General features: G+C 43.7%; 1 protein-coding gene across 2 annotated transcripts; it reads left to right on the plus strand.

Moving 5' to 3' along the window:
• The first annotated feature begins 226 nt into the window (after window positions 1–226).
• On the plus strand, window positions 227–15,145 carry LOC101009987 (CEA cell adhesion molecule 7). 2 transcript variants are annotated; one of them, XM_009194574.4, is made up of 4 exons: window positions 227–419; window positions 1,304–1,663; window positions 4,460–4,738; window positions 10,960–12,025. In XM_009194574.4, the coding sequence occupies exons 1-4, from the start codon at window positions 356–358 to the stop codon at window positions 11,049–11,051; spliced, it is 795 nt and encodes a 264-aa protein (XP_009192838.1). In that variant the 5' UTR covers window positions 227–355; the 3' UTR covers window positions 11,052–12,025. The 2 variants fall into 2 exon arrangements, with proteins under 2 accessions (XP_009192838.1, XP_017808430.1); XM_017952941.3 differs by lacking the exon at window positions 10,960–12,025 and adding an exon at window positions 13,710–15,145 and having other exon boundaries at window positions 229–419.
• The last annotated feature ends 345 nt before the right edge of the window (window positions 15,146–15,490 follow it).

The following is a 15,490-nucleotide window of genomic DNA, read 5'->3' on the forward strand; positions in this document are numbered from 1 at the left end:
CAGACCCAAGGCCAGAACACAGCAGAGGTCAGCGCTGGGAAAGATTGGTTGTCCTCCCAGGGGACAGGGGTCCATCAGCCTTGCTTCTCATAGCTTTGTCTGGGGAACTGAATATAGACAAAAGGGAAAGAGGAAGAAGGACAAAAGAGGCAGGAATGAGAGGGGAGGGGACAAAGGACTCCTGAGCAGAGACCCCACCCCTGGACCATGTGATCTTGGAAAGTGCTCCTGTCCTGGGAGGAGGCTCAGCACAGAGGTAGGAAGGACAGCAGAGCTGACAATCACAGCAGCCCTGACAAGAGCGTTCCTGGAGCCCAAGCTCTTCTCCACAGAGGACAAGCAGGCAGCAGAGACCATGGGGTCCCCTTCAGCCTGTCCACACAGAGCATGCATCCCCTGGCAGGGGCTCCTGCTCACAGGTGAGGGGAGGACTTCATGGGAGTGGGTAGGAGGAGGGCCAGAGAGACTGGCTGGGGTCTCCTTGGGGGAACGGGGCTCTGAGAGGGACAAAGGGCTTCTGTTGAAGCATGAATATGGGAGAGGACACCAGAGAGGGACAGGAAACCAGAACAGGAAAATCACATTGAACTGGAATTGGAAAGGGTCAAGAAAATCTCACGTGTTCTCTTTTCCTGGTTAATTGTCACTAGTTGCTACATTTTGAAACATGGTAATAATAACTATATCAAATGACACTTCAAATAAAAACATAACCAGGGCATAAAACATTGTCCCTTGCCACCAACCTCAGACATTGGAAAATAAGCCCCAGGATGTGGAGGGCCTTGGGAACTCTCATGAGCTCATCCACTGGAGCCTGCAGCCTGTCCCAGGCACTGGGGTGCAATCCAGATCACACAAGTCCCTGCCCTCACAGAGCTCACACTCTCATGGGGAGGAAGACAGACAGGCAAAGAGATCTAGGATGTGAAGTCAGGTGTTGACAAGATCCCTAAAGGGAATAGAGCAGGGAAAGGTCAGACAGGGAACACCCAGGGCCTCTAGAGAAGGTGTCAGGGGAGGGGTCTCCCAAGGATGCCCTGATGTGAGCAGGTCCTGCAGTGTGGAGAGAGCCATGCAGATCCCTGGGGAAGAGGATTCCAAACAGGGAAATGTGAAGGTCAGAGATGCTGAAGGAATGGGGTCATGGTGCTTACATTGACCCAGTAGGACACACACACACACACACACACGCGCACACACACACTCTTCAAGATGGGGGTGGGTGAGGAAACCTGCCTGCTCAGGATCCAGGGCCCCATCTTTCCACCCAATATTGACTGATGCTCTCTTCCCCTCCTAGCCTCACTTCTAACCTTCTGGAACCTGCCCACCAGTGCCCAGACTAACATTGAAGTTGTGCCGTTCAATGTTGCAGAGGGGAAGGAGGTCATTCTGCTAGTCAGTTATGTGTCCCGCAATCTTTATGGCTACAACTGGTACAAAGGGGAAAGGGTGCACGCCAACTATCGAATTATAGGATATGTAGTAAACCAAGGAGAAAATGCCCCAGGGCCCGCACACAGCGGTCGAGAGACAATATACTCCAATGGATCCCTGCTGATCCAGAACGTCGGCCTCAGTGACCCAGGAATCTATACCCTACACGTTATAAGCGAAGATCTTGTGACTGAAGAAGTAACCAGGCAATTCTACGTATTCTGTGAGTGATTCCTCCACGACATCTGGGTGCTGGGGGTCAGTTCTACTTCATACACACGGGATTGTCAGGCCTGGGTTGTGCCCGTGTCCCCATCTACACTTTATCCTGTGTCGGGGTTTGGGCATTTAGTGAAGGACACATACGGGGGAGACAAACTTCAACAGATCAGAATCCCTTTCCTGCATCCAGACCCTGCAGATACTTGCTGCAAAGGAAGGACAGTCTGATGGGGGGCGGGGGACTCAGCAGGAGGGGATCAGTCCCAACCAAGATTCTGTGCTCTCCCCCTGAAAAAGACCCTGGAGAACCGGGTCAGAGCCTGGCCTGAGGGGTCCCCTGGAATCCTCACAGAGAAGCTCAGCCCTGGAAGCACAAGTCCCAGATCCCTGTCCCAGGGCTCTTGACTCCAGGTGACCCTAAGGAACCTGTGCCAGGGCTGGGTTGTGGCCTCCTGGGTTGAACTGACTGAGAGCAAGGATTTGAGCTGTTTGAGGATCATGGCTCACGGAGCTGGTCACCAGCCTGGTCAACCCCAGGGCCTCATCTGGGCAAGGACAGAGCCTCATCCTTCACCTGAGACTCAGCCTGGAAAGGACAGATGAACAGGATTACTAGGACCTCAGCCCCCTGGATGAGGAACTTAAGAGAGGTCCTAGGGGAGTCAGTGTCCTCAGGGGGAGAAAGGGAAGAAGAAAGATTCTGCTTTAAGTTCCTTGTACACCAGGAATCAGGTCCAAATAACCCACTCCTGGGGGCAAACAATCAGAGATGCTGCTTATTTGGGCAGCTCTTCTACGCAGGGCTCTCGTCCAGGTAATCGTGATTATTTCAAGGTGAATTCACAGACAACAAGGCAAGCCAGAGACCATTTACGCTTTATCTCATTTTGTTAAAGGAAACTGAGGCAGAAGGAAATACAGCCACTGAGGCAGGCTCTCACAGACCGGACAGACACATCAGAATCCCCAGGTCTGTGTCTGTAGCTACAGAGCTTCCTTCCTAGGCATCCATGCCAGAAGTGGGAGATTCTGGTCTGGGAAGTGAGGAACAAATGGAGGATTAGTTTTTACTTAGAACTGAATCTCCTGCCTCAACTATCAGAGTCAGTGCTGGGAATGTCCAGGCCTCTCCCTTAGATTCACACTCCTACCCACCCTGGACCTGAAATCCTGTGCTTCCTGATGTGTTGGTGTCACTCCCACAGGAGGATAAAGGAAAGGACTTTACTTTCTCTCCCCACTCACACCCTGCCCAAGCCAGGGCCCAACGTGAGACACAGTAGTTCTCTCATGAAGGAGGGAGGGAATGAATGGAGGAATGCATGATCCATAATCTCTTCAGAGACTGGAACCTGATGCAGGATCCTAGGAGGCTCTGGCACCTATTCCCTGACCCTCCAAGGGGCTGAGACCCATGTTCCACCCCTTTTATCCCCTGCCTCTAAAGCCATCCCAGTGGGAGACTGAGACAGGAGGGTGTCTTGAGCCTAGGAGTTCAAGACCAGCCTGGGCAACATAGCAAGATCCCTGGCTCTTAAAAAACAAAGAAGCAACCCAGGTGTTGATTCTTATGACTGTGTAAATGCTTGGTCATGGGACGGGGATGAGCAACTCCTCTCTTCGCTCTCTACACTGACTCACCAGGGGACCAGAGGCAGGACAGGTGTGCAGTCCCCAAAGCCCATAGGTTCATTCCACCCATTTTACTACCAACTCCATCCTCGTCTTGCTGTGGGGCTTAGGTCCTCCAGTCATTCCCGGGACCTCCTCCAGGTGCAGCGGGCCAGGTGTGTGCTGTCTGATGGGTTTGCTCCCCATTCCACATACACCTGTGTCCTCATGATGACACTATCATCATATGGTGGGGCCCCTTGGAATGGGAACTGCACCAGCCCCGTCTCACTTAGACTCTGTCTAGTTTGGATGAATTTGATCAAACTCTAGTTGTGTTTCCTTAGGTTGAGAGAAAAGGAAGAAAGTATTTCTCATGCCTGTGTTGGGCTTTCCTCCGTTTTGCTGACTCTGCACAGGAGAGCTGGGGACAGGGAGCTCTTTGTAACTTTCCTAATATAACACACATCTCTTCTTCTAATTTGCCTTCATTTTTCTTGTTATGTCATTGAGAATCCTCAGATTTTCAGCCAGCCCCTGCTTGCCTCACTCACCCTTTATCTTCTTTTGGACTCTGCTGTGCTTTCCTGGCGGTCACTAGCTCTTGTCAGTCACCATCAAACACCCGGGCATCATCAAACGCCTGCCCCACCTGGAGGCCCTGCAGTCTGAGTACTAAACTCACCGCTAGACGTTTTCCTGGTTTCCTCTGCTATGTCTCCTCAAACACCCATTGTTATCATCACCCGTCTCTGGGATACCCTTGAAAAAAAAAGGCTCAGAGAAACACGCCATGGCTGGGTGGTATAGGAGTGTTCAGCTGGAAGGAACTCAGCTCCTGCACATTCCAGGTGAGGACCCCAAAAGGCCAGGTAGGCAGTCATCAGGAAAGGACCAGGAGAGGCACCAGGGGCTGTGACTCATGGTCCTGGGTATGTCCATGACCCAAAGCTGCTGCACAATTTACACTTGAGAAAGTCTGTGCTTCTCTAAGACAAATCAGGCAGCCTCACAGTCTCTGAGCTCTCAGATCATTGTGCACCTGTCTTGTGATACACACACCTGCCATGGGCTTTTAAGGACTTGAGTGGGCTTAGAGGTGGGAGATGCGAACTCTGATTGAAAGATACCTGTAGGGAAACCAAGGGTGCCACACAAGGCAATCTTCTCTCTGTTATCTGCACAGCGGAGCCACCAAAGCCCTCCATCTCCAGCAACACCTTCAATCCGGTGGAGAACAAGGATATTGTGGCTTTAACCTGTCAACCTGAAACTCAGGACACAACCTACCTGTGGTGGGTAAACAATCAGAGCCTCCAGGTCAGTCCCAGGCGGCTGCTCTCCGTTGACAACAGGACCCTCGTTCTACTGAGCGTCACAACGAATGACAAAGGACCCTATGAATGTGAAATACAGAACCCAGTGGGTGCCAGGCGCAGTGACCCAGTCACCCTGAATGTCCGCCGTGAGTATCTTCTGTTCCTCTGTGGCCCAGGCTGCCAGCCCAAATCCACGCAGCCAGAGGCCAGGCCTCTCAGTCCCTCTCGGGTCCAAGTACACAGACCCTCACTTCTAGTCACCCAGGCTGGCCATGACTTCCAGCCCCAAGCAAGCCTGGGCAGACCCAGCCTTGACGAAGAGTATGAGAGGAGGGGCTGCTCCTGCCCTGGGAGGCTCAGGGTCCACAGCCTGTGATGGGAGAAACAAGTGAATGTCTCAGGCTCTGCCTCAGTGAACACAGTCGGGGTTTGGTTGGGACTTCAGTACTGTGATTTGGGTAAGGGGGATACCACGGCCCTTCCACAGACCAGGAGCTTCCGCTTCCCTCTGAGGATATCACTTACGCCTTTATTCTCTTTGCTCCAGGAGGCTTGGACACCCCTGCCATTTCTACCCCAGACATATCTTACCAGTTAGGAGCAAACCTCAGGCTCTTCATCCCACCCACACAGTATTTTTGGCTGAATGATGGAAAGCTTCTGCAACACATGCAAGAGCTCTTTATTCCCAAAGCACTGCAAAGAATAGTGTATCCTATACCTGCCATGCCCACAGATTGGCCACTGGCCACAATAGGACCACAGCCAAGATGATCACAGTCTGTGGTACATAGATCCCTGGACCATTGGCATCGTATTTTGAGATGGGGTCTCTCTGGTGTTAAGGAAGAGCTGAAGAAAATTTTCTTTTCCAGCCTGTGTCCCAAGGGCACAAGCAGATCCCAAATTCTCCCCTCTGAACCCTCTCACTGTGTCTCTGCAGACCCTCCTCCCTGTGCTTCAGTAATTTCTCATGGCTGATTACGGATCCAGCCTGGAATGTGGGGAGGGGGCTCCCTCAGTCCCAAAGCCCCATGTAGTGGAAGGAGCTTCACAGAGGGGAAAGCAGGAAGGGTCCTTAAGGGTTCTCTCGGCCACCAATACGTCCCTTTTTGTCACCAATTTGTGTTCTTTTGCCTAATTCATGATCTACAAGGAACAAGGAGGCTTTGAAACAGGCTCACACTTTTTCCCCAGATGAGAGGAGGAAGCCCCCTTGGATGAGGGAGGAGCAGCTCAGACTCTGCTCCCTGCTCGGCTCTTGGCTCACCTGGTGACTGGTCCTGCCCTGACTCCACCTGGGGTGGGACCTGGGTGTGTGGAGAAGGTGCTTGGGTGACCTGTCCTGAATCTGGCTAAATTGAGCTGCCAATAAAAGGCAGAGCCTCTCCTGGATTAGGCTTCAGGGAACTGGGAAGAGAGGGAGCCCTGGGGCAGACTCTTGAGCTATGGCCTGGCTCTGAAGTCACTGGCTTTATGAGGCTGTGGACACAGCATAGAGCACAGCTAGTGATGAACATTTGGAGAAATAGGGAGATTTAGCCACTGGGGCTCTGCATGGGAGGGAAGGGGCAGGGCCACAAGATGTGTATTTATAGCGAGGGCAAGAGTACCAGCCACTATATATTCATAAAGGTTAAACCCTCATAACCTGAAATTTATCATATTAGCCATTTTACATGTACGGTTTAGGGCTGGGTGCAGGGGCTCACGCGTGTAATTCCAGCACTTTGAGAGGTTGAGGTGGGTGGCTCGCTTGTGCTAAGGAGTTCAATACCAGCCTGCACAACATGGTGAAACCCTGTCTTCACAAAAAATTAGCAAAACATGGTGGCACATGACCTGTGGTTCCAACTACTTGGTGGGCTGCGGCGGGAGGACCACTTCAGCCCAGAATGTTGAGGCTGCAGTGAGCCTTGATTGTGCCACTGAATTCCAGCCTCAGTAACAGAGCGAGACCCTGTCTCCAAAAAAAGTATGGTTTAGTGATACCAATTATGTTTATACTGCTGGGCAACCATCACCGCTATCCGTTTCCAGAACTTTTTCAACTTACCATACTAAACCTCTGCACTCAATAAACAATAACTCTCCACTCCTTCTAACCCTAGTCCCTGGTAGCCATTATTCTACTTTCTGTCTTCCTGTAATTGACTATTTTATTAATAAGTACCTCACATCAATAGACTTATACAAAATTTGTCCTTTTGTGTCTGGCCACATTTCACTTAGCATAGTGTCTTCAAGGTTCATTCACGTTGTAGTATGTATCAGAATTTGAGTCTCATGACTGTGTAAATGCTTGGCATTTTATTTTATTTTATTACTTGTTAAGATTGAATGAGTTTCCATTGTGTGAATATATTTCATTTTGCCTCTTGACTTATCATTCAGTGTACTTTTGGGCTGTTTCCACATTTTGGCTATTGTGAGTAATGCTGCTATCAACGTGGGTGTATGAATATCTTTTCAAATCCCTACTTTCAGTTATTTTGGGCATATGACCAGCAGTGGAATTGCTGCATCAAATGGTAATGCTTTGCTTAATTTTTTTGAGAAACAGCTTTGCCATTTTCCACTGTGCCTGCACCATTTCACACTCTCATCAGCAATGCACAAGAGTTCCAATTTTCCTACCTCCTCAAAACACATGTTTTGTGTTTTCCTTTCTTTCTTTTTTTATTAAATCCTAATGTGTGTGTGGTGGTGTGTCATTGTGGTTTTGATTTGCATATCTCTAAGTATTAGTGATGTTGAGGATCTTTGTGTGGGCTTATTGGCCATTTGTATATCTTACTTGGAGAAATCTCTGTTTTAGTCCTTTTCCCATTTTTAAATTGGGTTTTTGGAATTTTGTTGTTGAGTTATATTAGTTCTTTATATATTCTGAGAATTAATCCCTTATCAGGTATGTGATTTGCAAATATTTTCTCCCATTCCATGGGTTGCCTTTTCACTTTCTTGATAACGTCCTTTGATATAGAAAATATCTTACTTTTTATGAAGTCACATTTATCTATTTTTTTTTTTGTTGCCTGTGCTTTGGGTGTCATAGCCAAGAAGTCATTGTGAAATCCAATGTCATGAAGTTTTCCCCCTATGTTTTCTTCTAAGAGTTTTACAGGTTTAGCTCTTACATTTAGGTCTTTGATTCATTTTGGGTTAAGTTTTGTATATGGTGTTAGGTAAAGATTCAACTCATTCTTGTTCATGGATATCCAGCTTTCCCAATATCATTTGTTGAAAAGACAACTCTTTCCCTATTGAATGACCTTGGTACTCTTGTCAAAAATAATTTGACCATATATGCAAGCATTTGTTTCTGGGCTCTCCATTCTATTCCATTCATTTCTATGTCTTCCTTTATGCCAGTACCACACTGTGTTGATTACTGTGGCTTTGTGGCAAATGCTGAAATCAGGAAGTGTGAGTCTTCCAGCTTCATTCTTTCCTATTGTTTGACTATTTAGAGTACTGATATTCCATATGAATTTTAGGATACATTTTTCTATTTCTGCAAAAAATGCCACTGGAATTCTGGTAGGGATTGCATTAATATTGTCATCTTAATGATATTAGATCTTCCACTATGAAAATGGAATTTCTTTCCATTTATTAATATATTCTTTAATTTCTTTTGGCAACGTTTTATCATTTTCAGCTTACAAGTTTTTCACCTCCTTGGTTAAGTTTGTTCCTAAGAACTTTATTCTTTTTGATGGTAATATGAATCAATTCTTTTCTTAATTTCTTTTCAGATTGTTCATTGTAAGTACATAGGAATACAACTGTTTTTTGGCTGGACGCGATGGCTTACACCTGTAATCCCAGCACTTTGGGAGGCTGAGGTCGTCAGATCATTTAGGGTCAGAAGTTCGAGACCAGCCTGACCAACATGGTGAAACCCCATCTCTACTAAAAATACAAAACAAAACAAACAAACGAAATTAGCCAGATGTGGTGGCACATGCCTGTAATTTCAGCTACTTGGGAGGCTGAGGCAGGAGAATCATTTGAACTGGGGAGGCAGAGGTTGCAGTGAGCCGAGATCGTGCCACTGCACTTCAGCTTGGGCGATAAAATGAGACTCTGTCTCAAAAAAAAAAAAAAGAGAGACAGAGGAAAAAAAGAAAAAAGAAATACAGCTGATTTCAACTGATTTTTGCTTGTTGATTTAGTACCTGCAGTTATACTGAATCTGTTAATTAGTTCTAAAATTTTGTTTTAATCTTCAGGGTTTTCCACACATAAGTTCCTGTCATCTACAAACAGAGTTAATTTTACTTCTTTCTGATTTGGATGCCATTTCTTTCTTCTTGCCTACTTTTTCTTACTAGAACTTCCAATACTACATAGAATAGAAGTGGCAAAAGTAGGTATTCTTGTCTTGTTTTTTATCTTAGAGGGAAAGCTTTCAGTTTTTCTCCCTAGAGTATGATGTTAGTGTTGGACTTTTCAGATATTGCCTCTATTATGTTGAGGTTGTTTCCTTCTTTTTACAATCTGAGTGTGTTTATTATGACAGAATGTTGAACTTTGTCAAATTCTTTTATTGGTTCAGTCTCCCTAGTAGTTATTAGTCTATTCAGATTTTCTGTTTCTTCATGGTTCCATTTAGAAGGTTTTATGTTTCTAGGAATTTATTTTATCCAGGTTCTCTAACTTGTTGGCACATAATTATTCATAATACTCATAACACTTACTAGTTCTGTAAAATTGGTAGTAATCACTTTCATTTCTGATTTGAGTAATTTCTATCTTCTCATTTTTTTTTTCCTTAGTTGATCCAATTAAAGGTTGTGAATTTTGTTGAACTTTTTTGAAGAACCACCTTTTGGTTTCATTGCTCTTCTCTATTGTTTTTCTAGTCCACTCGAAAGTTTATTATTTCCTTCATTAGCTATCTTTGGGTTTCATTTGTTTTTCTCATATATCCTTACGTTGTGAAGTCAAGTTGTTGATTTGATATCTTTCTTCTTTTTAAATGTAAGTATTTATAGTTATACATTTCTTGCACAAGATTCTTAACTTCTATGAGCCTTAGATTCCACAATTGAAAATTGCAATAAGGTGCCTGCTTCACAGTACTGTTTTGAAGATTTAATGTAATGATCAATGAAACATTCAGCAAAGTGCCACATGCAGAAGAAATGTTTCATAAATGTTAGCTACTGTTAAAGCTACCATTATTATTAGCCTTGAAGTCAGGTAGTCTTAGAGTCAAATCCTAGATCCACCTGTCACTAGCTGTATGACATTGGGTAAGTTTTTTCATCACTCTAAGCCACCTCTGTTTTCTACCTGACACTGTTATTTTACAGCTCAAATGAGATACATGTAAATAATTTAACATAGGGACTGACACATAGGAAGTACCCCTCAACAGTAGCTAATATTAGCGATTATTAATCATCGGTCTGAGTTGACTGATGACTGATGAGAAATTAAGCCCAAATTATTGCAACAGAAATAAAGAAGAAACAGAGGCAGAAGGTATTATATATACATTATATATATATTCACATATATACACACATATATACATATACATATACATGGGAGAAAGAGGCATTTACACAAAAAATCCACTTGGATATGGTTACTGATTGATATGGGAGAGGGAAAAGAACAGAGTTAAATATGAAGTCTCAAGCCTGGTATGTGAGTTTTCATTCAGTGAGATGCAGCCAAGATGGGATTAGACACACAATATAATTTTGAGAGAAAAACACCTGTGAGGGAAAGTGGGTTGGGAGGGGGAGGAACCTGGGAGAGTCCTCAGATCATGATGCAGATGTGATGCCTGTGGAGGAGAAAGAGAAAAAAAAGAAAGTTTTAGATTGCAGTGCAGTTCTAAGAGAGTTTGTGCAAGACTGTTGGGAATTCTTCAAGCCCATCGCCCTTCAGAGCAAAACAGAGTCTTACAGAACTTGACTGGCTTTCACACACCTGCTGGGAGCCTGTGGGAAGCGAGGTCTCTGTGCAAAGGAGGTGGTGGATTCAGAATGCACTAACTGCCACAACTGAGACACGAAGAAAAAAAATGCAACCATGAAAAAGTGGGAAGTTTTAATGACATACAAGATTAGCAATCAGTCTTTCTCAAATTTCAAAGCCTTCAAAAATATCTGAGTGTAAAAAGGTCAGGATAAAATAGACAGAAGACTGGTCATCAACCTGGAAACCTGGTGAGATGAAAAACCTGCAAGAATTTAGTTGGCAAATCATCTCCCAGCAACCTTCCCACAGAAATAATGTATTCCTTGAAGGAACAAATAGAAACGACTTCATGCTGAGAGTTGGTTCCTGGGGTACCCCACTGTAAAATAAGATCACCTTCATTCCTTCTCTCTTCTTTCCATGACAGATGAATCAGTACCAGGAAGTTCTCCTGACCTCTCAGCTGGGACCGCTGTCAGCCTCATGATTGGAGTACTGGCTGGGATGGCTCTGATATAGCAGACCTGGTGTAGTTTCTGCATTTCAGGAAGAGTGGCAGATATTATGATCTCTCTTTTTATCCTATTTCCTGCAGGACTGACTGCCATGCTTGGGAGAGGGAAAGGACTTCTTCACCTGTATCTGGGACTAGATCTCCTCCTCCTCCTATTACACTCCTGCTTCTCAGCACTCATTCCTGCAGGTCTCTTTTTCCCTGGTCTTCATTCTTCCTGTACTCCACTGTATCTTGGACATGACTACTTCCAGCCTCTGCTCATTTGTTTCCCCAGTTCAATACACTGTGAAAGCTTCTTGGTCCTTTTTAAAACATCTTTCACTTGTGCTGTTCTCTCCATTACCATAAACCTCAACAACTGCTTGAAGTCCTGCTTAACTTCTTATCTCCAGTCTTTGAATGCTTCCTAGCATATGACTGCTTCATTACCTTCCTAAAATCACCTACTCAAGAACCTGCAGGGGCCTACTCTCTCCTATTAGATAAGTTCACTTTTCTTCTCTTCACGAATCCTTTTTACTTCCTTTACCACTACTCCCGAGTATAATTTCTCCATCCTAATTAGATCTGTCTTCCTATACATCCCTGCCCCTCTGCCCCATATACACATAGAATTCTTAGTTCCAATGTTATGCCTAAAAATGAGGTAACCTTCCTCCACCACCTGCACTGTGGAGTTACCCACACCCTTCGTCACAAGCAACCTCTGACCTTGTGGAGGACAAAGACTGTAGCATGAACATGTGAACCTGAGAGGAAACAACCTAAGTGTGGCTGAGAATCTTTTCCTGATAACCAATTCATGCGTTCATGAAAGATGCAGAATTGAAGAAGACAAGGTCCTTACTCCTGGGAACATAAAGCCTAAGACAGAAGATAAGACAAAAGGCCAGGTGCATTGGCTCACAACCGTCGTTACAGTGCTTTGGGAAGCTGAGGTGGGAGGATCCTCTGAGCCCAGGAGTTCAAGGCTACAGTGAGCTGTGATTGTGCCTCTGCACTCCAACCTGGGCAACAGAGCAAGACCCTGTCTCCAGAAAATAAGATATGAAAAAGAACTGTAATACCAAAATAGAAAAAGATAAATTCCATGAGAAGAAAGAGAAATCTAATGGGAAATATGGCTACACACTGAAATCACTAGGAAAGAACAACTGATTCCCAGGCTCCACTCATACATTTTGATTTAATGGTCTAGAGTGGGACCAAGGCATTGTTATTTAAGCTTTCCCACATGCTACTAATGTGCAGACAGGATGCAGAAACCCTGCTCTTATAGGGAGAACTTGGGCTTAAATCAATGGTTTGTAGCTAGGGTTATGTATCAAAAATTACCTCTGGAACTTTTTCAACATACATAAGCTTATACATTGTTGGTCATGTCTGTTAATGGGCGATGCCCTGAACTCAGTAATCCAGTTGAGAAACAGAAGCGAAATGGAAATTCACCTTATTTGATTTGTTAAATTATATGGAAAACACTGTCAAATGACGTGATGCCACCTTCTCTAAGTTATATTTGCGGGTATGTTATTGATGTGAATGTTTCAAAAATTACATGAGATTTCTAGAAATCTAATATGTTATCAGTCATAGTATTACACGCCACAGAACTAACCAAATTTGCTTGTGAGTGGTGTCATTATCATCAAATCTATCAAATCTGAAGTCCCATCAGATTTTTAACATTGTCATCTTAAGTCTTTGTCATTCACAGATAGTTGTTTTGACTCTTCTCTAAAAGCATTTGGAAATGGTTACAGTCCAAAACTGCTTCTTTTCCAAGGATATGTATGGATAAGACTCTGACAAGTTGTCTTGAATACAGGTTTCTGATAACTTTAGAATCATACCGTTGGGCTAAGAATTTCCAAAACTTTAATGAAGAGACATCTTCATGAAACTGCCAACCAAGGTCAAGCAGAACAAAAAATTAATTTCATGGGACTAAATGAACTAATGAGGATAATGTTTTTATGAATTTTTAGTTGAAGTTTTGATGATTCTTTAAATGTTTTGTTTTCCGGATTTGAAGAAACATTTTTCTTTTAAGCTATCTATGTAGCTTACAGAAATTTGGTAAAATACAACTTGTGAACAAAAATTGAAACATTAATTTTTCTCCCTACATTTTCCATCCAGAATCAGGCAACTGTTCATGGCTGTTCACATTGTTATGAGAATAGTTGTTTTCATAAGTTCGATAAGAATCTGCTCTGTTTATAACAGGATACATTTAAAAAAATACTGGTTATATTACCAAGACTTTGGCTGGGATGCCATATTTGGAAATATACGTAGAATGAACCCATAGGTACTGAGATGCTGCAGGCAAAGTCTGAAGTCAGCCTTGGTTTGGCTGCCTAGTGCTGAGAGGTTTTTAAAAGTTTGATCTGAGATTCCTTATCAAACCTTCCAGCAAAGCAACCTTAAAACGATCCTATGTAGTCAATCGCTATTCTTGCTATACTTCCTATATAAAGAATCAGACCATGTTTGATGAGACTCTACCTATTTTGTAAACAGGTTAGTCTTACTCTGATTAACTTAGAAACAGGGAGAGATGGAGAAAAGTTATGTTCAGAAGAAAAACTGTAATACAACTGTTATTGAATTGTAGCCCTGTATTTTGTTTTCAAGTTTTTATTGTCTACTTGTAGACCGGACTGCCTGTTCCTTCAATGTCGTTTTCTCCTGTGGAACCACTAATTATAAGACCTGCTCTCGTCCTGAAGACCTATAAGCTAGAGGTGGACAACTCAATGTAAATTTCAAGGGAAAACCCTCATGCCTGAGATGTGAGCCACTCAGAGCTCACCAAAATGTTCAACACCATAACTAGAGACACTCAAATTGCCAACCAGGACGAGAAGTTGATGACTTCATGCTGTGGACAGTTTTTCCCAAGATGTCGGAACAAGACTTCCCATCGTGATGAGGCTCTTATCCCACTCAATTTTTCCCTGCTTATGCCTGCCTCTTTAATTTGGCAAGATAATGCTGTAACTACAATTTCACCATCAGTGCCTTGTATAGGTAATTTGACAGAGTGTTGGGTCTGTCATGTCATGTCAAACCCAAATCTTTACATGACCTAACGGATCCTTTATTCCACCCAGTGGCTAACTTTAACAACATCCCTAATACAACTGTTTGTTCAAATGTACAGTGGTCCCTTTTAGAGTTAGACCTCTAGACTCACCTGTTCTTACTCACTATTTTAATGTAACCCAGCCATGGGATGCTAGATAATAGAATTGCTCCCTATTAGCTGAACAGTGAGGAGTTTGTGCAGTTGCTGACACTTCTTGTTGCACATGGATAAATACAGCGGGTACTATAGATACTCAGTTGCAAAAATTAACAAACATGCTGCTTGGTTAAAATGGGTAGGCTCCTCATGTGGCTCATTCTTTAATCTATTCTATTTGATTTGGTTTGGCTCATGGGGTCTCTACCTATGGATCATACTCCAAACTCTTGGTGTTATCCTCCTGATTGTCACAATATTAGTTACCCTGGTGTGCTGTATTCTCTAAAACCTTTACATGTTTGTAGGCAGTCATTAGTCAAATGTCAAATATTCTCTCTTTGACTGGAATGACAAAAACTCAAATAAATGTGTGATTAGGAGGACATCATAACCTATGAATGATGGAAGTCCAAAATGATGGTAACTGACAGTAGTGTTAATGCCTTATTTAGTCAAACTCTCATCTAGGTGAGAGCCTAGTGACTCCAGAATGGAGCCTGTCATTCTAAAGGCCACATACTCACACTGAAACATTGAGGAAGCAGGTAGATCTCAGAACAGACACATTTTTCCTAAAAACAGGAGAGTCCAGGCTATGTCAGCACAGTAAGAAAGTCCTTTCTGCTTTAACTCTTAGAAAAAAGTAATATGAAGTATTTTGAAATTAACCAATCAGTTTATTTAAATGAGTTTATTTATATTCTTCTGTTCCTGGATTCCCATTTTACAAAACCCACTGTTCCACTATTGTATTGCCCAGTGGAAGCTATCACTGTATTTTGCAGAATGGAAACTGCCCTGACTCATGAATCACAAATAAAAGCCAATTGGATCTATAATTGATTTTGTTGTAATTTTGTCTTCTGATGCATGTTCACAGCCAGGGACAGCCAGTGGGATCTCTCTGGCTGCGTCATTCTCACCCTGACTCTTCCCTTCCACCTCCCTCTTTCACTTACAAGGACCCTTCTGACTACACTGAGCCCACCCAGATTATCCAGAATAACCTCCCATCTCAAGACCCTTAACTTCATCTCACCTGCAAAGTCTTTTTTTTTTTTTTTTTGCCAAATAAAGTAGCATGCACAGGTTCCAGGGATTAGGATGTGGATATTTTCAGGAGGCCATTATTCTGCTCAACACAGGTACCTTTTGTAAACTCTACCCACAACAAAAAATTGCTTTGCC

Source organism: Papio anubis, chromosome 20 (genome assembly GCF_008728515.1).
Source record: "Papio anubis isolate 15944 chromosome 20, Panubis1.0, whole genome shotgun sequence".
Lineage (NCBI taxonomy): Eukaryota > Metazoa > Chordata > Mammalia > Primates > Cercopithecidae > Papio > Papio anubis.